At 45.0% G+C, this 24527-nt stretch overlaps 1 protein-coding gene across 3 annotated transcripts in view; it reads right to left on the bottom strand.

The window, feature by feature from the left end:
• Positions 1-24527, bottom strand: part of CAMK1D (calcium/calmodulin dependent protein kinase ID) — a 210872-nt gene that overhangs the window by 8312 nt on the left and 178033 nt on the right. For all 3 annotated transcript variants that reach the window (XM_040061863.2, XM_040061862.2, XM_040061864.2), the window contains exons 6-10: positions 24075-24150; positions 15229-15341; positions 13427-13505; positions 4009-4096; positions 2696-2834 (exon numbers count right to left, since the gene is read on the bottom strand). In XM_040061863.2, coding sequence (XP_039917797.1) covers positions 2696-2834; positions 4009-4096; positions 13427-13505; positions 15229-15341; positions 24075-24150 — 495 coding nt within the window. The remainder of the gene's footprint in view (positions 1-2695; positions 2835-4008; positions 4097-13426; positions 13506-15228; positions 15342-24074; positions 24151-24527) is intronic.

Raw genomic sequence — 24527 nt, 5'->3', positions numbered from 1 at the left:
AACAAAAGCAGTTAGGTGGGGACCTGGCATGGTCACCTTGCTCTGGTAAGATACAGGCTCAGAGTGATTAAAAATATAGTTCATTTTTCCAGACTGGTGAATAAAGGATGGATGAGGCCTATATTAATATATTCTCAGACTGAAGTTTGACATGGCCTTTTTACTCTTCAGGATCTTTTTGATACTTGTTAGGACTTCTAACTACTTTTCCATGCTTCAAGAAGGCATTTCAATCTCAAGGATGACTATGCTGTACCTACACCTGGCCACATTCCATTTCCCACAGACATTTGACAACTTGGCATCACACTGCAATTTATCTATTACCTTAAAAATACAGAGCTCTAGGACCTATAAAGAGTCTAGGCAGTCCAATCATGACTAAATTGAATAAACCAGCCATGGACTGAGAATCAGGCCAATACACTTGGGAAATCCTGCCTGATTCCCTTAGGAATCCCTTCCTGTTTCCTGACAGGTAGTGTAATCCAGCCTAATGCCTGATCTCTGTTCTGCCCTACTACAGAGGTTTTGGATGCAGCTACTCTCAGACAAAGGCTGTACTTAATTGTCTTCAGTGACGTGAAACTGCTGCATCTGAAACTATTTGGAGAGTTCATGAAGTGTCTATGAATAGCATCAGGCAGCATTCTATTGTGTAATGGTGGCACAGCTGGATCATGTAACTTTCTGCATGGGATCTTTCTCGTGCAAGGAATCTGTACCCAAAGAAAACCGCTGAGAAATAAAGAGGTAGGACAGAGACCTCAGAGATTTCTTTTTCCTATCAGGAAGCATTGGGTGGAATGTATTTGATATGTCAGCTCCCTCTTAAACTCCTTGTATTTGCTGCTGGCTCTCCTCATTGGTTCTCTGGGGCTCCAGCATCTCCTAGCTCTTTCAATGATTTCTTTGAGGAAGGAAAGCTCTTCTTCATTGTCTGCTAAGCTGGACTTAACCTGGGATGCATGGAAATCTTCCAGTATTTTTCTGCCTCATATTTCTGGCATGTAAAAACACATCCTATCTTAACACATCTGATTTAATCCTTCATGTCCTGGTTGACTTGACCACTGCAAGATATGGTTGGATTCTGCACAGAGAGCTGCTGGTTCTGTAGTAATTAAACAGATTTCTTTCTCTTCCCACCTTTCCTGTTCACATATTTTAGCACTTTTCAGACTACTAATTGCCATTAATTAACACCATTTGAGATTAATCAAATGGATGGATGGAGATTAATCACCCACCAGTTTAGCAGCAAAGCATTCATCAGATGCTCTAGACTTGGCTGGGGTCCAGCCTTGTCATACTGCAACAGGAACCAAAATCAAGGGACGTTTCTCCCACTCAGGGGGTTTTCTACTTTGCTGCATGGCCAGTGCATGGCTGGAAGTGCTTTGAGGCTGATCAGCATCACTCCTTTGCGGGTGCCAGGAACACTGTGATTTTTTTTGGCAGCAGCTGTAGGATTTGCCACTGGGATCACAAGCTGGACACCAGGTATGATCCCCACCAAGTCCAGTATGCAGAGGGAAGAGGCTCTCCCCTGGCTCAGCCACAGCACAGGCTGAAAAAATATCTCACAGAGGACCCAGAAGGCAGAACCCACCCCAGCTGTGGGGAAAACCATGCCCACGGCAGCAAGAGGAAACAGCTTCCACACAGAGCCATGGGGACCATGGCTGCTGGCATGTCCTCATCAAGGAGCAGGGGGTGGCAAGCAAGGGTGGCAGAAGCAGAGAGCAGCATTATCCAAAATCCATCCTGAGTTAGAGACGCTTTCAGCTCCAGGACAGCGCGAGGTACAGTCTAGAAATGACTACTTCAGTCCACAGCAAGGCATTCCTTTTTAGTGCTGCACTTTAAAGCAACCCCCCTCAACTGTAAAGTCCACATCCCTCCATTTCATTACATAAAATATCTACAGATGGACAGGAGAGACTAAAAGAAATGCCCAGAAGCCTAAGAATAAAAAGGCTTCATTGCAAAGGATGCATTTCTGTCTTCCAAATAATCCCTTTGCTGCCTTGTCCCTTTCCCTGGCATTCAGAAAAAATATATATCCCAAACATCTAAGTCCAGTGGGCAGCTTGCAAATATCAATTATAGCACAAAACAAACAAGGCAGAGGGCCAAGTCCCACAGTGATGCACCGAGTCTGAATCCTGCTCAGACAAATGAACCTCTTTGTGCAGGAGCTTAACTTGGCCCTGGAAGAGAGAAGCTGGGTCTGACTGGCAGGATCAGTCTTCTCCATGGAGATGGAAAGTAAGGCAATTTTTACAGAAAATGAATTTATGTTTTAAATTCAAACATAAACAGTTTGAGTAAACTTTTTCAAATTTCAACCAAATACAAAACTTTGTTGCTGTAGTAGTCTGGGTCTTTTCCCCAAGCAAATGCCCTTTTTCTCCACAAGAAACTGCGATTTTTCTCTCAAAACTCACCAAGCTAAAACCTCTTTTATTTTTATTTTTTTTTTTTAATGCACAGGCTTTTCCAATTGAAACGCTATTTTTCAGGCCAGCCAAAAACAACGGCCCGCTCCAAAATCCTCATTTTAAACACCTGCTTGCACAAAGCCAAACCTATGGGCAGCGAGGACTGCAGCCTGGGGCTCGGGGGAGAACGGGGACGCCGCGGATTTGCTCGGCTGCCGCGGCGGGAGCTTTCCCGGGCGTTGGTTACTCACAATCTTTCCGCGTGGCCGAGTCGGGGAGCGGCGCGGCGAGGCTGAGCGTGCTGGGCACGCTGGCGCTGCCGCTGTCCAGGCTGCTGCCGAGGTGTAGCCGCCTCATGTGCCGCACCACCGCCGTGGCATTGAACGCTTGCTGGAGAAAATAAACAGCAAGAGGGAAATGGAGAATGAAAAACAAGTGGAAGATTCCGGAAGGGTTACTCTTGGTTTTTGTTCTGAGATTCAGGTGGTTTTAGAGTCTTTTTGCCTTCTGCAAAGCTCTGAGCTAGACGTAAAAAAGAGACGGAGTCTTCAGGTTCTGATTTTTCAAGGCTGCGCACTTTGTTTATTGTTTCTTATCTTACAATTTTCTCAGTGCCCAACAAAGGTCTGTGCAGCTGCTCGGGCATCTGGTGACTCCTCCTTACTGCGCTGCAGCGTTATTTTTTATACTAATTGTTACCTCTTCTTTATTTATCATTATTTGCCAACACCTATTACTTATACTAAAAAGGTCATCCCTACTTTGACCCAATCTCTTTAAACTACTTTGTGCCACCGTCACTGCAGAAAATGGACTGAGAGAAGAAGAAAGAAGAAGAAGGAGACAATGCTCCAAATCCTCCATCTTGCTCCCATTCACTTCCATACTGAAAACCCAAACCCACTGTTTCCTCACCCTGTGATAAGCTAAACTACTATCTTTCACACTCTTGTGGCTTGCAATCCTTCCTGCAGTGCAGGAAGCCTTTCCCATGGACTGGGATCAAAGCCAATGTCCCCCTGGGCTCTGGGCCAGGGTCCCAGACCCCCCTGTCCAGGTCTCTGACCCTCCAGGGCAGCCAAAGAAATGCCCTGAACTCCAACAGGTTACTTGTGCTCCTCTCCCGGCTGCTCAGCGTGTCAGAAGGGAATAAGCCTGTCGTCTTTCAATTTTTTTTCCTGAATTCTAAACTAGAAAGTGCTTTATCAAATCTTTGTTCTCTTAGTGCTCAGCTGGGATGCAGCAGCCCACAAGAAAGTAGTATTTGACAAATCCATCCCTGCCCCAACACATTTCTTCACGTCTCTGTGTGGTATTGACCCCACTCTACCAAAACCCACGGGTATTTTAGCTATGAGCAGCCCCAGCCCCACTTCTCACACTCATTACATTCGGTACTTGGCAAACACCATCCTGTATAAAAGGCCCTGCAGGGGCCCTGCAGTAACCTAAGCCTGGACCAACCATTTTGACCACAATTTTGGGCCACAAAAGCACTACCCTGCCACAGGGGTGGCCGTATGGAGCAGTGGGTCAGTGTCACCCCTCAGGACAGGTCACTTACTCTCCATTTGCTTTTTGCGAAGTTCTTCCGGATCTGAGCACTGACCGACTCATGGATGTTTTTGTTGAGTGCTGTATCTCCAGCGATCCTGAAATGGACAGAGCAGGCACATTTTAAGATATCTCTTCCTCCCCTTGAGTACTCTTACTTTTTCCCCTCAGCAGAGAGGCTGCTCCCAGGTGTGGCTGCACCTGCAGTGACAATGATTTCATTCAGATGGGCTCCAACTTCCCACGGCTGTCTCTGCTGGCAGCTGTGGTGGAAAATCTGGGGCAATAAAAGCCAGTGTAGATAAGGCTTGTAGGTCTGGCAGCTACAAAGAGGTATGGGCTAATTTTGTTGGTGCACGGCTGCTTTCCATCACCATTACAGCCACAGATGAAAACATTCTACCTTTTTATTTTTTCTTTACATCCAAAGACTTAACATCAACAAGCTGAGACTACTTTTAGTCTCAGCTATGCAGAAGCTTCCAGAGCCACTCCAACCTGTCTGATTTCTGTTTGCACTGGAGATTTTCCTGCCACCCTGCAACGTACATAGTCATTCATCATGATTAATGCAGATTTACAGTAAAGCAGAGACATGGACACTCATTGAAGCAGCACAGGCTGCACAAAGAGCTTAAGCTGAGCAACACTTAACCTAAAATAACTGATTGATCTTGCATAGTTTCTTTAACAGATAAAGACACATTCAAATCTTCATGAAACTCTGTTATTTCAAGGGGTTTTTACTAATTTATTTAACTCCTCAAGGCATGAGATCTGTTGGAAGAGCAAGCACCGCAGTGAACTAATGCTGGGCCATGTGCTGGAGTAATCACCGCTCTCTAATGTAGGTGATGCAAAGAGGCAAAGATTGCCTTGTATGTTGTATGTGATACTTCCAGAAATCATTTTTTTTAGCCACAGTGTAGAAAAACAGTGTGCATTAGCAATAAAAAATTATAAGAAATTTCATAATCCACCAGGACCAGAGTCTCCTAGTCTGGGGAGTTCCAACAGGATAATCAGAAGGTCTGAGGGACTCAGCAGTCATTTAGTCCTTCTGCCCACCCCAGCTCTGTCAAAATAATTTTGACAAATATTTGACAAACCAGTCCCTAAAACCTCCGAAAGATGGAGACTCCTCAGGCAACCTATTCCAGTGCCTCACTATCTCCTAGAAGACACAGAAAATAGTTCATTCCCTTTGTCTTTGAAGCATCCTTTCACATATTTGACGACTGTTATCATGACTTCTCTCAGTCTTCTCTTCCCTAGACTAAACAAACTGATTCTTTCACTCATAACTCATGTTTTCTAATCCTCTGATCTAGTGAGCCCCTCTGGACTTTCTCCAACTTGTCCATATCTTCCTTCGAGGGCGGCACCCGAACTTTCTGTTTTCCAACTAAGGCAGCAGAATGGCAGCACCGCTTTGTGCTTTTAAAAGACAAAATTCTGCTTACATACCCCGGCCTGCTGCTTCCATTTATGTGTCCTGTGCATTGGAGACACCCCTTCTGCTTTGCCCAGATCGTTCCAAACTGTAACCCTGTTCTTCTAAGGACATGCAGCTTTTTCTGCCTTTGTGTCCTTGGCACATCTAAGAAGTGCTGAGACCAGCCTTCTCCAAGGCTGCTCGCCTTCCAGCTGACAACAGCCTCCCAGGATCTTCATCAGAGAGATGAGAGGAATGACTTACCCATGGGAGGAAGGACTAAACTTTCATGTCCCAATAGTGGAGACCCACCAATCCCATCCTGTTGCAACTGAGCTCATCTCTCTTGGGTTATCCAAGAGTGCTGGAGCCAGCAGGACTGTGGGCAGGAAGGAGCAGGGATCCCATTCAGGGTTACTCTCACCCAGCTGGGAAGGGCCCTGCCTCACTGCCACTGCCATGTAGCCTCTGCCTCAAGCAGACAGAAGAACTGGGCAAAGCACAGCTCCCAAATGGCACCTAACTTCCTCTCCTGGGTCCTTGTGCTGCTGATAAGAGAAAGGGAAGTGTTTGGCTGAGAGCTGAATGATCTTCAGATCTTTGAAGATGATTCCTTCTGATCACCTTTCCCACTGACAGCAAGGCAAGTTGGATTTCCTGGATTTCCCACTGGGCCAGGTGACCAAAATCTTTGTGAGGCACTACCTGGGTTAAGCATTATGCTCACTTTTCCATCCTCTGTCCTGCACAGTGAATATTGGCAGGCTCAGCACAGCCCCTGATGGATCCCAAGCAGTCCACACTCCCAGACAGGCCCTTGCAGAGTTTCCTGGTGAGAATGCAAACTGCTAGTCAGAGTCACCCCAAAATGTCATGAGCACTCTGCTCTGTCCAAGAAACTTCCTTGGTGAAGGCAGGTGCCCTCAGCACACATCATCTGGGAGCACTGGCTGTCACACTACAGATCTCAGAAGAAACTACATGCCAAACCACTAGTAACTGATCAAAGAGACCAAGACAGAAAATTCACTTACACTTGCAATGGACATTTTTCCACCAATGCTAATGACACATTTTGCTTTACTAACAAGTTGGTTAACAAAATCTATAAGAACAGATCCTGTTTCCCACCTGTCAAATCTTATTTTGGAAACACAGATAGAACAAGTTCTTAGGGCATGATGCCCTTGCCAGCTCTTCCAGAAGATTGTTCTTGCCAGTTTCCACAAGTATTTGAAAATACATTTTTGTCATATGAAGCTTTTGATTGGGCATGTAGCTCCAATACAGGCTATATTTTTTTATTATTACTATTTTTAGTTTAGGGACCATTTTCTGAAACGCTGGTGGTTTCAATAAGAAACTGTTGGTTCCAATAATTCACAAAGTGCCTTCTACCACCCCTAACTCTATGTTCACTATGAAATTCTTGTAATTCCAGGAAAAAATGTCTTGGTATTTGGGTGTTTTCCAGATAGGCAGAATAGTATTTGTTTACTTCACAAGGGGCTGGACAGACATCCTGTGAAGCCCTCAGATGCTACAGCAGTGGAACCATCCCACATCTTAGGGATCTCTTCAGCCACATTAGCGCCTTGCAGATGACAGTTTCTAATCAGAGCAAAATAACAGTACTGCTGGGGCTAATTTAGTGCAGCAGGAGCTGTTCAAACACGTGCTGGTATGCTGAATGGTGTGGCTCAGAATGCAGCCTCAGCTGCCAAAGTCAGGAGTGGGATTGTTCTCCAAGGCGCCTTTGAAGAACTACCCTGTTAATCCTGCGATGCTGTAACACGAGCACTTGCTTTCAGACTGTATTGTGCACTCGGGGGATTTTGTAACTTTTATGAAATACTCGTGGTGTTACAGCATTTATAGTATAGTTTTACTTCTAGGAAAACAAGAGCAATGTTATCATCCCTTTGCTGTTGGTGCCTTGCTGGAGATGTGGGGTTTTCAGGACATGGAAGAGGTGGAAGTGAGCAGGGAGAAGTCACATCTTTTGTGCTCTAAACTGGCAGATATGAAAAATGAGATATGCTTTGGGCACACAGATCTACTCCGTGGTGGGTATCATGAGCATCCTCACATCTATATCAAATGTATTTAGTCATGAACTTTAGTTCCCTTGCTGAGAAGAGAAAGAATGAAATTAATAGATACTGGTTTTAGTACCTTTATAATTTCCCTTCCACATTTCCCTAACTCTCCAAGCCCACAGGCTATAAACCATCTCATTTTTTCTTTTAGGACAAAAATACCTTAGTATCTTTTTATTTTTTTCTTCCTCCTCTTCTAGAACAACATATACTTTACCTCTAGAAATCAGCTCCATTTTCACTGAGAAACTTCAATCAGCTTGAGCTAATCAGACTGATGCTTATCTAATCCTGAACAATAGTTTCTGTCTTCGCAGTTAACTGTGAAGTTAACTATGTCAGCACTGAAGGGGTTTTTTTACCAACAGTACTACTTGGCCCGGTAAAAGACATTGCTTCTACCTACCACACACATATACAGAAATAAAATTAAACAAATCAGAATAACGCATCATCTGTTATCCTGCTGAGCATCACCCAGAACCAAGCAAGGACCGATTAGTCTAAGTGGAATCTGGATTTTCTCTCAGGATTCCCATTTTGCAGCACCTGAAAGCAGCTGCATCCTAACAATGCTTTGGGGAACTTTATGTTGAAGCTGGTTTTACATCCAGTTGTAAATACGTAACTGTCTCAATGCACAGAATTGGATACCAAGAGACCAGGAATGATGGCTCCCCATCCCAAACACAACCACTAAAGCTAAGAAGAGTATTTCTCATGAATAACCATAACAAATCTAATTCTGCACATGAGAGGAATCTAATCTAATGATCAAATATTATTTCATAGTATCTAATTTATTTTAGCTCTCTAGCTGACTTCAAGCTTATCACACCAATTTATCTGGCTGTACCACTTCTAAGCTTTGGGAGGAACGTCCAACAAAGACAAAACCAGCAAATTTCCTTTTGGACAGTTCTTCATTAGCACATTGCAAGCAAATGTCTCTCTCATCCTCCCTGCCCACAATGGCAGGCAGAGCCTTTCATCTACCATTATTTTCCAAACCTTCCTTCTGAAGGCAGCCAACTCAAATGCTGTGCCGGCCAAAAAGTGCTTGGAATTACTCCTGAGTATGATGACAGGAAGCATGGAGTTAGCTGTAATGGATAATGCTGAGGGATCATAACTCTTCTCTATGTACACATATACACACACACTCATCCATGCATGTATATAAACACACACACACAGTGTGTATGTTTACACACATATACATTTATATATGATGTTCCAAAATAAATAGAGTGCGGGGATGAACTCGATAAGAGTTTGATTTAATGTTGTAAACATCAGCAGTTCCCTTCAGGAAGGCCTTTTCACACTTCAAACAATATTGTCTGAGAACTGAGCTCTTTGTAAATCATGTCCTTTCCCTGGGTGGATATTATTATCTGGCTTGTGCTCTGTGGCACATAACAAACACTTGGAGTCATGGTCACAATTTGCAGAGGCTCAGTCCTTGCCAGAGCTTTGTGATTTGTGTGTAGGTGTGGCTGGACATTGGCACATCCCACGGATCCTCTCTCTCTTTGCACAAGCAATGGGGAGAGGCCAGGACCACACTCCTACCTGCAGACGATGGGGTCTAACTGGTGCCACAGGCTCCTTCTCTCTTCTACAGTCTACGTATTTACAATCTCTATATGGAGGCAATTAATCCATCATCCTTTAATTTAGATGTCCCAAAATGCCTTTGATGCCATAAGTGCCTTCAGCACACAGCTTTAACTCCCATTTAAGTTCACTTGGTTAATGCATGATGGAGTAAATAAATTCATGGCAGCCCTCCTAACTTCTGTATTAGTTTCCTAACTGCTGGACTTTGTCCTCACCCCCTAAGCACTGTTTTGTTTCCCTCTGATCCGAGCCTGGAGGCTGAATTTGGCTCTGCAGGGCCTAGTTTGACCTGATGGAGCACACTAGAATAATCCTTGTGGGTCCCTTCCACCTCAGGTTATTCTATATTTTTATGAGTCTACGGCTGGGAAAAACAGGTCCTCAGGTTTCTGCTGCTCCCCCCTAATCACTGCAGACTGAGCCACTGCCCTAAACAGGATGTGGGCTCTGACATGGCAATATATTTAATAAACTTAATTGCTGTCTTTAATATGAGCCAGGGAGACATTAAAATGTATCAAGCTGCAGCAAAATCACCCCATTCTTTTGTTACCTTCATTTTCCATGTCCTTTTTGAAAAGCCACAGTGGGAAAAGCTAAGCAGAACACTGCACCTTTGCAACACACCATAAACAGTGCAAGCCTCACCGAAAGATACATTATAAAATAAATAACTTTTCCAGTGGAAAGCATAAGTCACCAGAATATTAAACTGGAGAAATCTGTATAAATGGACACGCAGGGCTGGAGTCATTATACCAACAAGTCTCACATATTGTACTGTTTCTGCTACCATACTTCACTGCAATTATTAGCCTTGTTTTCTGCCAGCTCCAAGTTTAACATACCATCCCCCTACCAAGGCCATTTGATTATAAATAGCAAGACATCACGTAAATGCAGGCATGTGGCGAGCAGATACACTGCAGAAAAGTGGGCCATCGGGAAGAAGTATTTACTTTTTTTGGGGTCTGATCCTGTGCAAACATTTAGTCATGCAAATAGCTGTCTATTCTGGAGCAGTTTCCCAAAATTCAAAGATATTATTAACCTTAAAAGTACCAATGTAGTATCTTGCAAGATCCAGTTCCTGCAAGCTCTGTTTGGAAGGTTTTAATGAAAACATGGTGATTAAAATAAGAGGTGTGTTTTAGAATCAGTTTGCTCTTCACAAATACTACATATTGAAACAACAAAATCTCATGGCCATGTCATGCACAGTTAACTACTTTAACACAACCAGATTATAAAATATGTATTAATTATTCACGATTTGATAGATTTCTTCCTAATTTGTGAAGATCCCAATGATCTGATACTGCAGAGGATGATTTCACAGGAGGAGAAAAAAGGGAAAGCTGGAAAATGTTACTACATGGAGCCACCTCACCATATATATATAAATTATCTACCATTTGTGCAGCAACAGTGATCCAAGGAGGCCTGTGTTCTGCTGGTGAAACAAGGAGACAAACCCCAACTCTCACTGAAGTCTGGCAAAACTCCCATTAGCCTCAGTGGAATCAGGATTTCACTGAGGGGGGTTTTCAGATGCCTCACTGTCCCTTCATGCTTGCCAGAAACTGCTGCCTTGGGGAGGCTGCCCTGGAAGAGAGACTGGACAGAGCTAGAGAATAAAGTAGATATTTACTGAAAGGCCTTTAGGGTACACCTTGGGCAGGACAAGAGCCTGACCTGGGCTACATCCAAGGTGGACTTAAAATGGTCACAAAATGGGCGACCAGTCACGAGGTCTCACACTTTTTTAAGTTCTGGTCCATTTGCATATTGGGGTTTAATTGTCCAATTACAGCTTCAGGTTGTGAGGTCCCATCCTTGTTCTTCCCTTCAGTTCACTGTTGTTTGTGCTTTTGGGCCTGAAAGTTGTCCTTGGTCTTCAGTAGGAAATGATTTGTTTTGTCTCCCTGCTCTGTGCAGAGAGCTGACTGACACTGAATGTGAGCTCAGAACTGCACCCCCAGGCAGCACAGAATCTGAAAAACATGAAAGCTAAAACTTAAGGCACCATGATGAGAACTCTAGGGTTCAAAGATGCTTCTCCAGTTATGTTGCTTGTGCAGACAAGAAAAAATACCTTTTATGAGATGCCATCAAGGACTGCTTGAAGTGCAAGCACTCCACAAAAGCATATAATTTATGGGACCACTTCAGCCTGCTCTGATTGTCTCTTCCCACTAAGCCAAGAGTCTTCTGTACCTCTGTGCTTCTGATAACACACAGAAGATGCTCTCTTGGCACCGTGGAAGGTGATGTAGCTAAGCAGGATGTGTGCTGAAGAATCCATGCCCATCTGAAAAGGGGGTGTGGGATGATACAAAAGCTGTGGTACCCTCTCTCTGCTGGCTGCACATGTGCACCCCTGTCTGCAACTGCTGCAACACTGAATGCAACCATGAGAGAGAGGAACTCAGGCCTGGAAACTTAAATATACCAGGTTGAGAGAAGGACACAGATGATCACTGAGACAAAGCACAGAACTCTCCCTCCTCCAATGAAAAAGCCTTCCCTCCCTTCCAGGAGAAGGAAAGGATGTCACTGCCACAGATGTAATGGCTAGAACGAGAAAAGAAACAGTGAAACCTTCACTATTTCCTGACATGAAGAATCTGGGTGGAAAATGCTCCTTGAGCAATGCTTTGGCAAAAGGAAATCTTATCACTAACTCCAAAATAACATCTGGGTGAGCAGCCATGATTATCCTAAAAGGCATTTATCACTAGAACATCCAAACCCTCCAAAAAAAATCACTGCACAGCTCTGCAGAGAGGTCCCTAACTGCAACATCCACGGTGGAGGAAGCTTTTCAGAGCAAGGGGGAATGAGACATTCATGAGACATGAATACTGCTCTTGATCACACAGGGGAGGACAGAGGCAGATCTGAAGCCACAGCTTTGGAAACCTCCATGTACTGATTTCAAGACAACTGTCCTGTAATCCCCTGGCACATGTTGTCTCTGTGTCAAAGGGAGGTGGATTCAGGAAACATGGTGAATATTTTCAGCCTCCCTTCTGCAGTGCCATTTGCATGTCTGACATTTCCAAGGCTGGCTCTGAGCTGTGCTGGGAGCTGTGTCAGAACTTGAAGTCTTGAAAATGAACCACTGGATGGCAAAGTCAGCCTGGCAGAAGAAGCCCCCCTGCCACAGAAACTGAACTTTCTTGGGGGGTTGTTTTTAAGCAGAAGATTGGATTTGTGGAAAATAGTACGAATTATGTAGCAGTCTGTGAGTTTCCATTGGCCCTTGGCCATGACATGCAAACGAAAAAAATAAAACCGCACAAAAAAAGGAATGAAAACATTTTTTATCATTTTGTTCCTTTCAGAGGGCCCAGAAGCTGTGTGTGTTACGAGTGCCACGTTTCTTTGTTGCACTCCAGTCACCAACACAGATGTAGGAGGGCCAGGAGCTGGATGCTTACATTTTGTGTATCTTGGATGTAAGGCTTTGGAAAATCTGTCTCTGAGTTGCACAAATGGTCACCTCGCTCCCTGCTGGGAGTTGCATTCTCATTGTTTATTCTGTATTCCTAATACTGACTTGTTTAATTTCCTGAGGATCGGGTCAGTATCATGTAGAACCAGTTTGGGATTTTTTTTTCATCTCACAAAAGAGGGATTTCATTTCTCAAATTTCCTTTTTGCAGCACAGACAAAGCAAAAAGGAAGTGGCATTTGGGGCAACTGTGAGTATAAAAACAGAGTCTAATGCAATTTGGGGTGAAAATGTCATGCCATTAATCCTTTTCTGTTGCAGCTATTAGAAGAACAAAAATAATACCTCACTTTGCTTATGCAATGTCCTCTGCCCTAAAAGAGTTAGATCCAGAGCCCACGTGTGAGTGCAGCTGGTAGTGTGGGATGATGCTCTCAGTCACTCAGGGCTGGTCAAAAGTACATGAGTCACCCTTGCTCCAGCTACACAAACCTTGGGTAATGTTGGTGAAGTCACTCATATGCAAAGGCATCATTTAACTTAAAGCACTTTAATCATTTTGGCACATCCCACTGCTGCACTACAGTCAACATACATAATTCAGCATTTTACTAATCCTTACACAGGTTGGTGCATGAGATTAATGTCCATTACAATTTTCCAGGAAAATCTGGAGGACAAAGGCACTGGTTGTAAGAATAAAAGCACAAGAGTTGCGTAGTAGAGGTCAGTCCAATATGTGACAGAAAAACCACTTCCACACATGAAAGTAAAAAGGTGCTCTGTGTCCTGAGGGCTTTTCAGAGCTGCTTACCAAGGGTGCCGTGCTGCTTGCTCACAGGTGTATCTTTTATTAGGGTCCTTCTCCATCAAATTCCGGATGAAATCTTTAGCTGAAAGAAAAAAAAAAAAGTGAGAATGACGGAAAGCAGTAGAGTTGATGCCCAGTTCTGCTGCCACAGGACAAGCCAACAGCACTGATCAGGCTACCAAGTGCCATCTGGCCAAAGCACAAGAAAACAGTCCCGGGTCATTTGTCATTTATGAGTATAGATAGAACCAAAGTGACTTAGGACCAAATCCAAGCTATGTAATGTACCAGATAAAAGCAGAAGGCATCTACTCCTGCAGGTATATTTAGGAGTGGGGTGGATAATTCAGAGCCAGCAGAGTACAACTCTGCCAGCTCCTGGGTCCCTGGTCAGCCACGTGCTGCTTCATCTTAGTGGTCTGAATGTGGCCACATGCACTGGATGTGCTGGCCAGCTGAGCGGAGAGGGAGGAGGTCAGATGCCCCAGTAAGAGGAGCTTCACATTGCTCATTCCAAGCAGTCACACACATGGACAGCTGTGAGGACATGTTGCCTATTTAAGAGGAATTCAGCAAGGAAAATGGACTCCCTGGAGCAGGAGGCAGTGTGTTTTTAATCGACACTATAATGGAAGGAACGGAGATTGCAGCGTGGCGTGCGTCCAGCAGTTTCAGGACAGTGTAGCTGAAGGAGCCACAGCAAAGCCAAATATGGCAGGAAAATCTTTGTGCTGATTTAGGTGATGGACTTTCCCCCACGAGGCAGAAGGGTCTGCCAGCAGACCTTCATATTTTCTCTGAAAATCCTTATTAGCTTAAAAAAGACTTCTCATCACATGTATTTTTGAGCAATCCATCACAATATCTGGACTGCAGATGTAAGCAGCATAAAATGTTGCTCTGTGCGGAGATAAGAGAATATATAATCATCTTTAAAATAAAAACACTCAATTTTTATCTCCCCTGCCTCAATCAGTAGCACTAATAAATCAGAAAACTGCATTTATAGGGACGTTCTTACATGATGGAATATTCCTAGAATTCGTTTCGTCTTCTGCATGAGGTAGCAGATGTTTGCCTGGGTTGGACAGAGCAAGGACACTGAGCTTGAGTGACCTCTTGGAGAATACACAGTGTGTCAGGGACACATGCAGGTGCAAGGCTGAATGTCCCCTGCTGTCACCCCTAGACACAGACCCACAGAAGCCCTTAGGAACATCTGCCTGTAGCACATCTGGTGTATCTGCCCCTCTGCCAGGCTGACTGGAGCAGGGGCACTATGGGTTAAATGCTCCTGCACTGGGTGGGGAACATCCACCCACATGGACAGTGCTTCCAGTTTCTGGATCTGCTCACCTGCCTCATTTGAAAGCCATTCATTTCTTGGTTTTTTGCTGCACAGACTGAGGACTTGCTTTGGAGCTGCAGTGAAGTGTCAGCAACAGAGCCAAACTCATTTGCCACCTTATTATTAATGAGACATTAACAATCTGCTTTTCATTCAGATACAATGAAGAAACTAAGCTGCTTTTTCTTCTTGGGACAGTCTTTTGCCATCTATATCTGCTCTTTGAGCCATGTTTTAGTGCTTTGTGTGTGACTGGACAAAATAGAACCTAATTTGTCTCCTGCAGAAACAAACTCCCATGAATATTTGAGCCGAAAGAAATGCACATTCCCACTGGTGTTCAGTTAGAAGGATCTCTGCACATGATGGGGGTGCATTTTCATGCCTGGGGGGGATGCATGCAATAGGCACACGTGCATGCATGGTTGTTGCAATTTAAAGAGCAGTAGCTACTTACCAGACTCGGAGATGTCGTCCCAGTATGGAGAGTCAAACTCATACTCTGCCTTAAGGATCTGCTCAAAGAGTTTGGAGTCGTTTTCATCATAGAAAGGGGGATATCCACAGAGCCTGATGGAGAACAAGGAAAGAGACAGGTGACCACTGGACCCACCTCTGTCCAGAAGGTAAGAAGGAGGGAGGGAGAAGAACGAGAAACTCTCACTTAAGGCTTGCCCCATTAAGTTTTCAAGCAGGCAAGTGCTACCATGAGAGAAGTTTCTTCAGGGACATGTAAACCTGCTTGTGAAGATTGGCACAGTCCTGGACAAAGTGGAATTCTGCCTGGAAACCTGGTGCTGTTGACCCCCTGCTGACTCATGCAGATACCCCAGCCTCTCTCTGCATGTTTTGAGTGTTTAACCAGAGGAATAGTTTTATTATACAGACATGACCCCTGCCATCCTCTCCTGTACAAGTGCTCAGAGGAGATTTCATGAGCTAAACCCTACATCCACAGAGCATCAGTCCCTCTAATCCGTCAGCACATCGTGAAAACCTGGTGCAAAGCAGGACAAGGAGCCCTGCAGAGCTTTCAGGCAGAGGGTATAATGCATCTGTGGGATGTGCTGGGCTCTGTGTCCCCAGGCACAGTGAGGAGGATGCCCAGGAGCCCGTCCATCTCTGCAGCAGAGCTTGCAAGGGCCGCACATGGACCTGCTGCTGCTGCAGACACAGGGGGAGCCTCTCCCTTTCTCCCTCCTGCAAGTGATTTTGCTGACCACATCCAATTGCCTGCCTTGCTTGAGGCTAACAACAGTCCTGTCCTGGTTTTCAGTGTTTATAGAACCTAGAAAACCTAGCCCCAGGACAAGCAGACACTGAACATTATTTGCCTAGTTTGAGCTCATACATTTGGGGTGCACCCTCCCGGTGCTGCAGAGCAGGACAGCCACATCACAGGATGCTGAGGCAGGGCTGGATGTGGGAAAAGCAAATCTAGCACTGAATGAAGCAAATGCAGCGATAAAACTCGTGTGTCAGAGATCCCTCACATTCTGTGCCACTCTGCACAGACACGCCAGCAGAGACAACCCTTCTTCAAGTTTTAACACCAATGTTGCAAAGTGTCAGATTTACCTCTGAGGCTGGCCCAAGGTTTTAGCAAACCCATCCTGCTCACAGTTAAACATACCTTCCTGCCTCTGTGTAGAGATGATACATCTTTTTCCTCTTATCGCTGGTCTAAATCATTCTTTCACATACTTTGCTGGTATTGAAATGATCTTTTTCCTACAGTTGTTTTTTTTTTTAACTCTGAGTCAATCAGCCTCAATAAAGCATTTAACTGGAGAGAGCTGGCCATTACAAACAGACTGTAGATCTAGCTCAGAAACAACAACAGAGCAAGGGGGGGGGAACTGCAAGAAATGAAATACTTGAGTTATTTATAACCCAAAGGCAGCCGGCTGCCCCAGAGGTTATTTGAACCAACTCAACACTTGAGGGTGAAAGGAGCAATGTTTTGTTAGCTCTGAAGAGCCAGTGCGCTTGATAAATAATTTAAATACTGAGTGAGATGTTGATCTGCGTCACATCCACACTGACCTGGGAGAGCTCCACTGAAATTTGCAGCATGATAATGAACCCGCTGTGGCTCAGCTGAACCAGAAATCTCTCTCTTTATCTCCGAGAGCAGATGAGCCAGTCCTCATTTGTGTCCCACTGGGTGACTGCCATTATCCAAACCACTAAGATAACCTCATGCCAGACAAGTGTGTATGTCCAGAGCAGGACTGTGCACCTGCTTAATGGGCACGTGCTTGTGTGTGGGGCTGGGTGCTCCTGTTTGAAACCCCGTGGTGCAGGGGGCGTGTGAGAAGGGTCCTTAAAAATTCTGAATTTAAGCAAATGCCAAAAAGCCACTATTTACACAGACAACAGAGGAAAAAAACTTCTGGTAGCCTAATGAAGAAATTGGATCCATAATCAATGTCCAGCTCTACAGGCATCTGTGGAAAGCTTATAAATTACTTGTTTCAGTGTAATAACTATCAGTGCTCACATCCCACAGTCTCGGTGCGGGATGCACACAAAATGATTTTCACCTCCCTCCTCTTTAGTCACTAGCCTCAAGATTTTGGGTGCTTTACTGAGGGGAAATGATGGAGCTGACAGCACCAGCGCTGTGACTGGTACAATGAGCACTGGGGTAGGGAGGCCCAGGTTGGAGCAAAAAAAAAGAATAAAGAAAAAAAAAACCACAACAAAACACTTGAAGCCATTTCTCTGTCCCCTCTTCCCTGTGAGAGTCAGGCATGTAAGAAGCCTGACAGCTCTTCATTAATTTCTTGCCTTCCTCAGCACTTCCCTTAGACAAACCCAAAGTGCTCCGATAAAGCATTTTAAGGAGAGCAGACAGCCCTGTGCATGCTGAGGCACTGGCAGGCTGCTCTGGGGAGAGAAATAACTCTCTTCAAATGTGCACTGTACTAATTACCTTGGCAAAGGTACAAGAGCACAAGTTAGGACTGCTGTGATTTATGCACACTTGTGGCAGCTAAAGGTAGGAGCAAACTGCTGAGCAGCACAGAGCTGGAGAGCAACAACCCTGCAAGGGGACAGCACAGAGACAGGAGTCCCAGCAAGAACCCCAGCTTCTCCAGAGCCTTTAAATCCAGCTCCTCTGCGTGGCTTGAGTATCTACACATCTGGGAATCAGCCTCTGTGGCCAGGAGGTCCATTCTGCATGTTGATGCACAAGGAGAGACAGAGTCTTCATGCAGGAGGGAACCAGAACTGCCACCAGCTGGGCACAGGGCAGACAACAGCCTCTTCTGGCACTGCTTTTCCCTTGATGGGAAGAGGCTGAGAAGCATTTAGTTGCTACTCGAGGCCATGGGCAGGGAGATCCCTTCCAAATCAGCCTGAGAGCTGAGTGAGCACAGGGCAAGCGCTGATCCTGGCTTGGCCGGGGATAGGATGAACCTCCTGCACAGAGGGATTCAAGGATGTTCCTCTGGGAGGCAAATCAATGAGGACCTACACCAGAAAGCATGTGAGAAGGGAGCAAGCCCTGTAGGTCAGAAGAGGCGGCACGTGGGAGGGGAACATCGGGACACCCTGGCACAGGGATGGGCTGAGAGCCAAAATACAGGTGCCTCTATTTTCTGTACAGCCTTGCTGCCCCTTCCCTTAAAAACAGAGCTTAGGAAGATGAGAAAGCTTTAATGTTACTGAAGGTTTAGCATTATTGGCTTTGCAGAAGGGATGGGAAAGCCCCAGCGAATCAGCCGATCTTGCAATTTATGGCTGGAGGAAATCTTGCTGGACTTTCAGCAACTGGGCCACTTTCCAAAGTGCATAATGAGTTTTTTGGTTAATTCTTACAGAATCAAAATCCCACCAACTTCATTTCCATCTGCTGGGATAATTCTGTGTGAAAAAAATGACCTCACTATCAGAGGTTCTGCTGCTTTTCTTTAGATATGCAGAAATGCAAAAATAACCCCTCTGTCTTCGATGTGAAAAAATCCTGCACTGTCCTGGGGGAGTTTCAGGCAGCTATTAGCTGTCATCATTTTCTTTCAGTTTCACCAAATAGAAGGTTTTCAGAATTATTTAGCAACCTTATAGCATAACCAAGAGATTTTCCCCAAAACTGCTATTCCCAGTCACGCCTTAAAAATAATGGGATGCAAACAAGAAAAACACAGGTGGATGTACAAGAGAAAGATATTAGATTTTAGAAAGAAGTAATTTCTAAAAGTGATCTTGAGAGCACAAGAGGAATAGCAGGAACATCTTGTCCTCAGAAGAGAAAGCAAACCCCTGTAAGCTCCCATTCTATATTGGGGGTGATACTAAAGGCTAAATAACTCATTCACATGGTCAGTGTCCAGTCTGTTAAGAGGGCCAGAGTTAGTTTTACAAACAATTTTAGTTAGATTCTAACAAAAAATTCAGTAAGTGCCCAAAGACCTGAGATGTATGGTGTGGGAAGCCATCCAAGTGCTATTTATAGGGATAAACATATGTATTTCTTCTGTGTATTTTGGGAACAGGCCCTCATATTGGCTGGTGCTCCCACAAAGCTATGGCAAGGACATATCAGCATGGGGAATCACAGACAAATTAAGAAGCAAGCAATGAAGAACAATCATTTGGGGTTGTTTTCCCAATGTTAGCTGAATTTTCCCAAGCAACCCAAAACACTTGTGTCCTCTGCCACGACTGTTTCTCCTTCCAGTGCCAAACAAATAAGTTATTCCTCACTTTTTTGCTTAGGCTTGTGTGTGATGCCAAGCAGGCAAGATGACTGACCACTTTACCCCAATGGATGACTCCTAGGGTGATGGTAGAAACTTCTTTTGGCATAACATACTTTGCACTGTCCCTGGTTAATCCTCCCATACAAACATCACTGATGATTCATGCACATCTACTTGAAAATCAAAAGCAGCTCAGCAGCAAAGTGTGAAAGTGTGATCCAAGATTTATCTCCAGATAAGCAACTGTTTATAAACAATAATAAAACAGTAACTCTCTGTCCAAATAGTGAATGGAAACAGAAGAAAATTCAAGGCAGAATGTGTTTGACCTATTGCAGAACACTATGAATAACCAGGGGCTGAGAGAGAGCATTCTGTGCCCCCAGGCTCTTCTCCAGCTTCAAAACATGGTTTTCTATTTTTTGCATAAATTAACCTAATCTTCTCTGTATAAGGTATGCATGTGATCAGTATTTTAGCCCCCCAAGCTTTTATAATCCCTTATCTGACCCAGAAAGATCCCAAATACAGCTGCTGGGAATCCAGTGATGTCTCTTGCTCTTCCTATGCTTTATATTTTAAGCTGGACACATTACCAAAACTACCTTGTGATAAGTGGAAGGCTGAGCTCAACAGTGAGGCTGTTTCAAATTGAGAAACACTGCAACTGGAATAACAGGAAATTTCAGACTCTAAAATTAGTTTTTGTGAATAACGACTTCTCATGCAAAACAGGTTTTGATAAAAACTCCTCCGGTGTGGCCCCTGCAATCTGGCTGTCATTAACAGCAGAGAACCATTAGAGACTGGCACTGAAACAAAGGTATTCCTTCCCAAGACATCCTTGACTGTCACGGAAACAAGTACTTCTCTACAGCATCGGTGCCACAGAAACAGTTTGTTCTTCCAGCGTCACAAACTGAGGGCTCTCAAGTGAGACTGAGCTTGGGTCTGCAGGCACTCAAACCACTGGGAGTAATATTAGCTCAAAGCATCTTTAATTTATGCCTGGCTTCTGTGTTGGTTTCCTTTGAGTTTCCATCTTCTTAAATGACAACAGTCTGTCCAGAGTGGCAGTGAGGATCTGTGGGAGAGGTGAGGAGGTGAGGCAGGACGTTGTGCTTGGATTGCTTCATGCAAAAATGCATCTCCAACTGGTTTAGGCATGTGCAAGTAGCTCCAGCTGTGCTGACTGTGGAGCTGGAAATGGCACATCCGAATGGGTGCAGTTACATATTGCATTCATAAATCCTGCTCAGGGCAGGTTTAACTCCCAGTGTTTCACCAGCTCCTTGTGGTATTGATCCTTGTGGCATCTCAGTGCCATGTCACACTGGGAGCCCCCGCTGGCACTGCTGCCCCTGGTGGTGTGGGACTGCTGAGAACACAAACCTACATGTTAAACCCATCACTGGTGGTATCACACACCCCACCAGGGCTAATCCCCTCCAGCTTAGGGAAGGACCCTCCTCCCCTCTCTCTTTTTACTGTATCTCAGACATTCACTTTCTTAAGAGACCACATCTGCAACTTCTTGCTTTGAGACCACATCTGCAACTCCTGGCTATTCCTGGAAGTAAGGATGAGATCCAGACCAAGACTAGGACACGTGAGACGTGGGCTGGGTTTCTAATTTCACATTGCACTCAGCAGAGACGGAGTCAAGGGAGGCTGGAGAGTGATGTAAATGTACCACAAAGCAGATGAATCCACACAGTGAAAGCAGGGCTCTGAGCAGGGAGCAGGGTGTGATCCAGTCACCTCAGCAGGAGCATCTGGTGCTGTTTGACACGGTCCATGGTCTCCACCTTCGATCCATCTGCCTCTCCAGAAGGAAGGTCTCTGCAATGTGTCACATTTTCCAAATCCACGTGACTGCCCTGGACCCCCCAGCATGGCATTAATGTGGAAGTTTAGGCAACTGAAGAGCCCACCCTGGTGAAATGGCTGCTTGCATCCACTCAGGCTGGGTTGAGGTGCCCAGTCACTCTGGAGAAGCTGAAGTGCACAGAGCCCCTGATGCCATGGGGCAAAGGGAGCCCTGGAGCGCTGCTGACTGCTACAGGAGCTGAAGGATGTGGCTTACACACTAAGAGAGCTGGTTTGGTCTCAGACCCAATCCCACCCAAGCTGTAACAATCTGGCAAAGACATTAACAGACTCCTTCTGCAGCAATGTGTTATTGCCGCTCATTTGGGCTGTACAAAATACAAATCAAGACCTTACTACCTGAAGCACAGAAACCCTGAAAAGGTTTCCTTGTCCTGCAAACAGGAATTCATAGAGGCTCATTCTTACTGAGATGATTTAAGCCTTCTGCGTTGGGAATTCCCTGCACAGGGAATAGGGAATTTAAATTTGAGGAGTGTGCATGGCTCGCTCAACAAGCTGAGCACATGCTGATTTGGAAAACAGAGCAGGAAACAGAGTTGAACCTTACAGAAAGAGCTGCCTTGCTTAAGAAGAGGAAAAGATTATGGAGCAGATTAAAATCTTCCACCTGTTGAAGAAGTGCTCATAAACTGGGTGTGGAGCACACACTGCTTAGCACTGTCTCACCTCTATTCCTCAGCAAGACCCATGAAAGCATGAAAGTGAAACAAGACAGGTCTGCCAGCACGAAAGACCTTTGGTGCATGAGCCATTGACACGTGGGGCTGAGAACCTGGAGGAAAGCAGAGCCAGGTTTATCTCCAGGCAGCCAGATGCAGCAGTTCACAGCCCTCCCATGGGCTGCCAGATGGACACATATTTTCGTGGTGGATATTTGTCTATAAACTGAACCCAGGCAGCAGGTGAGCCTGGAGGTGAGGCAGAGCAATGCTATTTCCTGCCTGCATCCTCTTTTTCCCACTGTCTGAAGCTGGTTGTGCTGGCTTGAAGGCAAAACCAGCGAGAGACTCCAAGTCAGAAAAAACAATTTAATAGGAGAGGAAGAAAAAAAGTAAAATAAAATAAAACACATGCAATGGTACAAAAGATCACTGACAGAGTCAGAATACAACCTGAAACCGTGGTGGTAGCAGTCCAGATGAAGTGGTCTTGTTGAAGCAGTGTTCTTGCAGAAAGGTCTGGCAGCTCTTGTCCTCTGGGAATCCAGTGGGTAAGGCTGCCTGTGCTGTCCCAGATGCCAGATTATATCCAGGTGGGAATGCTTGGCTCCTCCCCCTGGGCGGAGCATCTCACAATGGACTGATATCATTTTATCAGTTTTGTAATGGGTCCTTGATTGTCCATTAAACAGAGATAGCTCCTGGAGGGAGTTATCTATGAGTCATGCAGGAAGGCATTGATGGGCCATTAACAGAAGATAGTCTGGAGGGAGGGGGCAAGGGAAACAGTGGTGCACAACTTAGCTTCAACATTTCATGTAGATGGTGAGAGAATACATCCTTTGGGCACATTTTACATTGTAACCTAGGACACTGGTACTCAGCAAAGTGCTAAAAGAGCATCAGAAAAGACTCCCAACTGCGTCCTGCCACGGCTGGCAAGGACTGACAGCATCAAAAATCCCAACCCCTAGGACTTCCACGATCAGATTTGCTTGTGAAAAAAGGTGACTTTGAGTCAGCACACACCATCCTCATCTAAAAGAGCACTTAAGGAATGGTTTGTGAAGCGGCCTCCAAGGTATTTTGGCATGTCTGTGCTTTTCCTCACTGCTGTTGTGGGTCCCGCTGGGCTTTGAAACAAAGAATCAGCTCTGTTGATTTTTGCTTTGTTTAGCAAAAGCTTCTTGCCTCCTGCTCTTGATGGCTGCTCAAGAGAAATCCATTCCCATGTAAGTTTTGCACTCAACAAGTTTTCAAAAAAGTCAGTCATAAACTTAATGTTTTCAGGCAGGTTTTTGGTTTAAAAAATAAACACACACGCAATAAACAAAGCCGCCTTCCTATACCACTTTAATATAAAACCTCCCTGTTTTGGGTCGCATATAAATTATGCAAACGTAATGCAAATGTAAAGAATGAACATTGTACAGAGTGGATAGCACAGCAATGAGGTATGTCCTGGTAAAAATAGTTCTACAGCACCATCAAAAACTTATTCATGTTGACAAGCCATGAAATGTCTGCATAAGGAAAAAGGGAACAAAGTAGGAATGCTTTAATGCTGTGCCTCACTGGAGCTGCTTTTTCCTTCAGTCTTGTGTAACTGTGACAGTTGTGTAAAAGGAAAAACTAAAAAAAAATAAAGCAGTGGTAATGCTGTCAGGAAAAGACATTTGTTTCTGTGGCAGCTCAGTGGACACAGCCAGATTTGTTTCTTCTCAAAGCCAATCGAAGCAAGCAGGGGACAACAACAACAACTTCAATAATGTCACAGCCTGGACCAGCCCACACTACTGCACACAGTGTAGTTCTGGTGGGAGCAAGGATTTTGACAGCTGAAGGGTACTAGTCCATTTCCTATCATTTTTGCTCAAATTTCAGCCTTTATGCAACTGGGAGATGTCCAGGATACATGCTACCCTGCGTCACAAGTCTCAGGGATTAGTTATTTTGCCCCAGGCTAAGCAGGTAACTCCATGGTGGGAGAGCAAGCTGCAGGTCCCAAAGGTGCCAGCACTGGAAACTCAAGAGGTACTCACAGGATGTAGGCGATGACCCCGATGGACCAGCAGTCCACGGCTTTGCTGTAGGGCTTCTGGGCCAGCACTTCAGGAGCTGAAAATAAAAAGCCAAACAAGCACATGATATAAGAGCAGACATTTGAACATGGTCAAAAGATAGGACTCTGAAACTTGAAGACCTCCAAGACCTTGTTTTGCTCTCCACATACAGCCCTTGTGTTTGCAAATGTGTCCTGAGGTTTTTGAAGGTCGTATTCTCACGAGAAAGGATGACTCCTAAAGTAGAGCAAATTCACTTTTTTTTTCTTTTTTTTTTTTGTCTCCAGGCACGGAAAACAAAACAAAGCACAGAAAAATGCGTGAGAGGCAGAGGGCCATCACCCTCCCTGCTCAGGAGGAAAATGAGGCCAAGCTTTGCACGGGTGCAGAGATGCACATTCGCCCTGACGGCACCGCAGCTCGCGCTGCCAG

This window comes from Hirundo rustica, chromosome 4 (assembly GCF_015227805.2).
Source record: "Hirundo rustica isolate bHirRus1 chromosome 4, bHirRus1.pri.v3, whole genome shotgun sequence".
NCBI lineage: Eukaryota > Metazoa > Chordata > Aves > Passeriformes > Hirundinidae > Hirundo > Hirundo rustica.
Note: the sequence above shows the minus strand (reverse complement) of the source record. Positions and strands in the feature narration are given on the sequence as shown.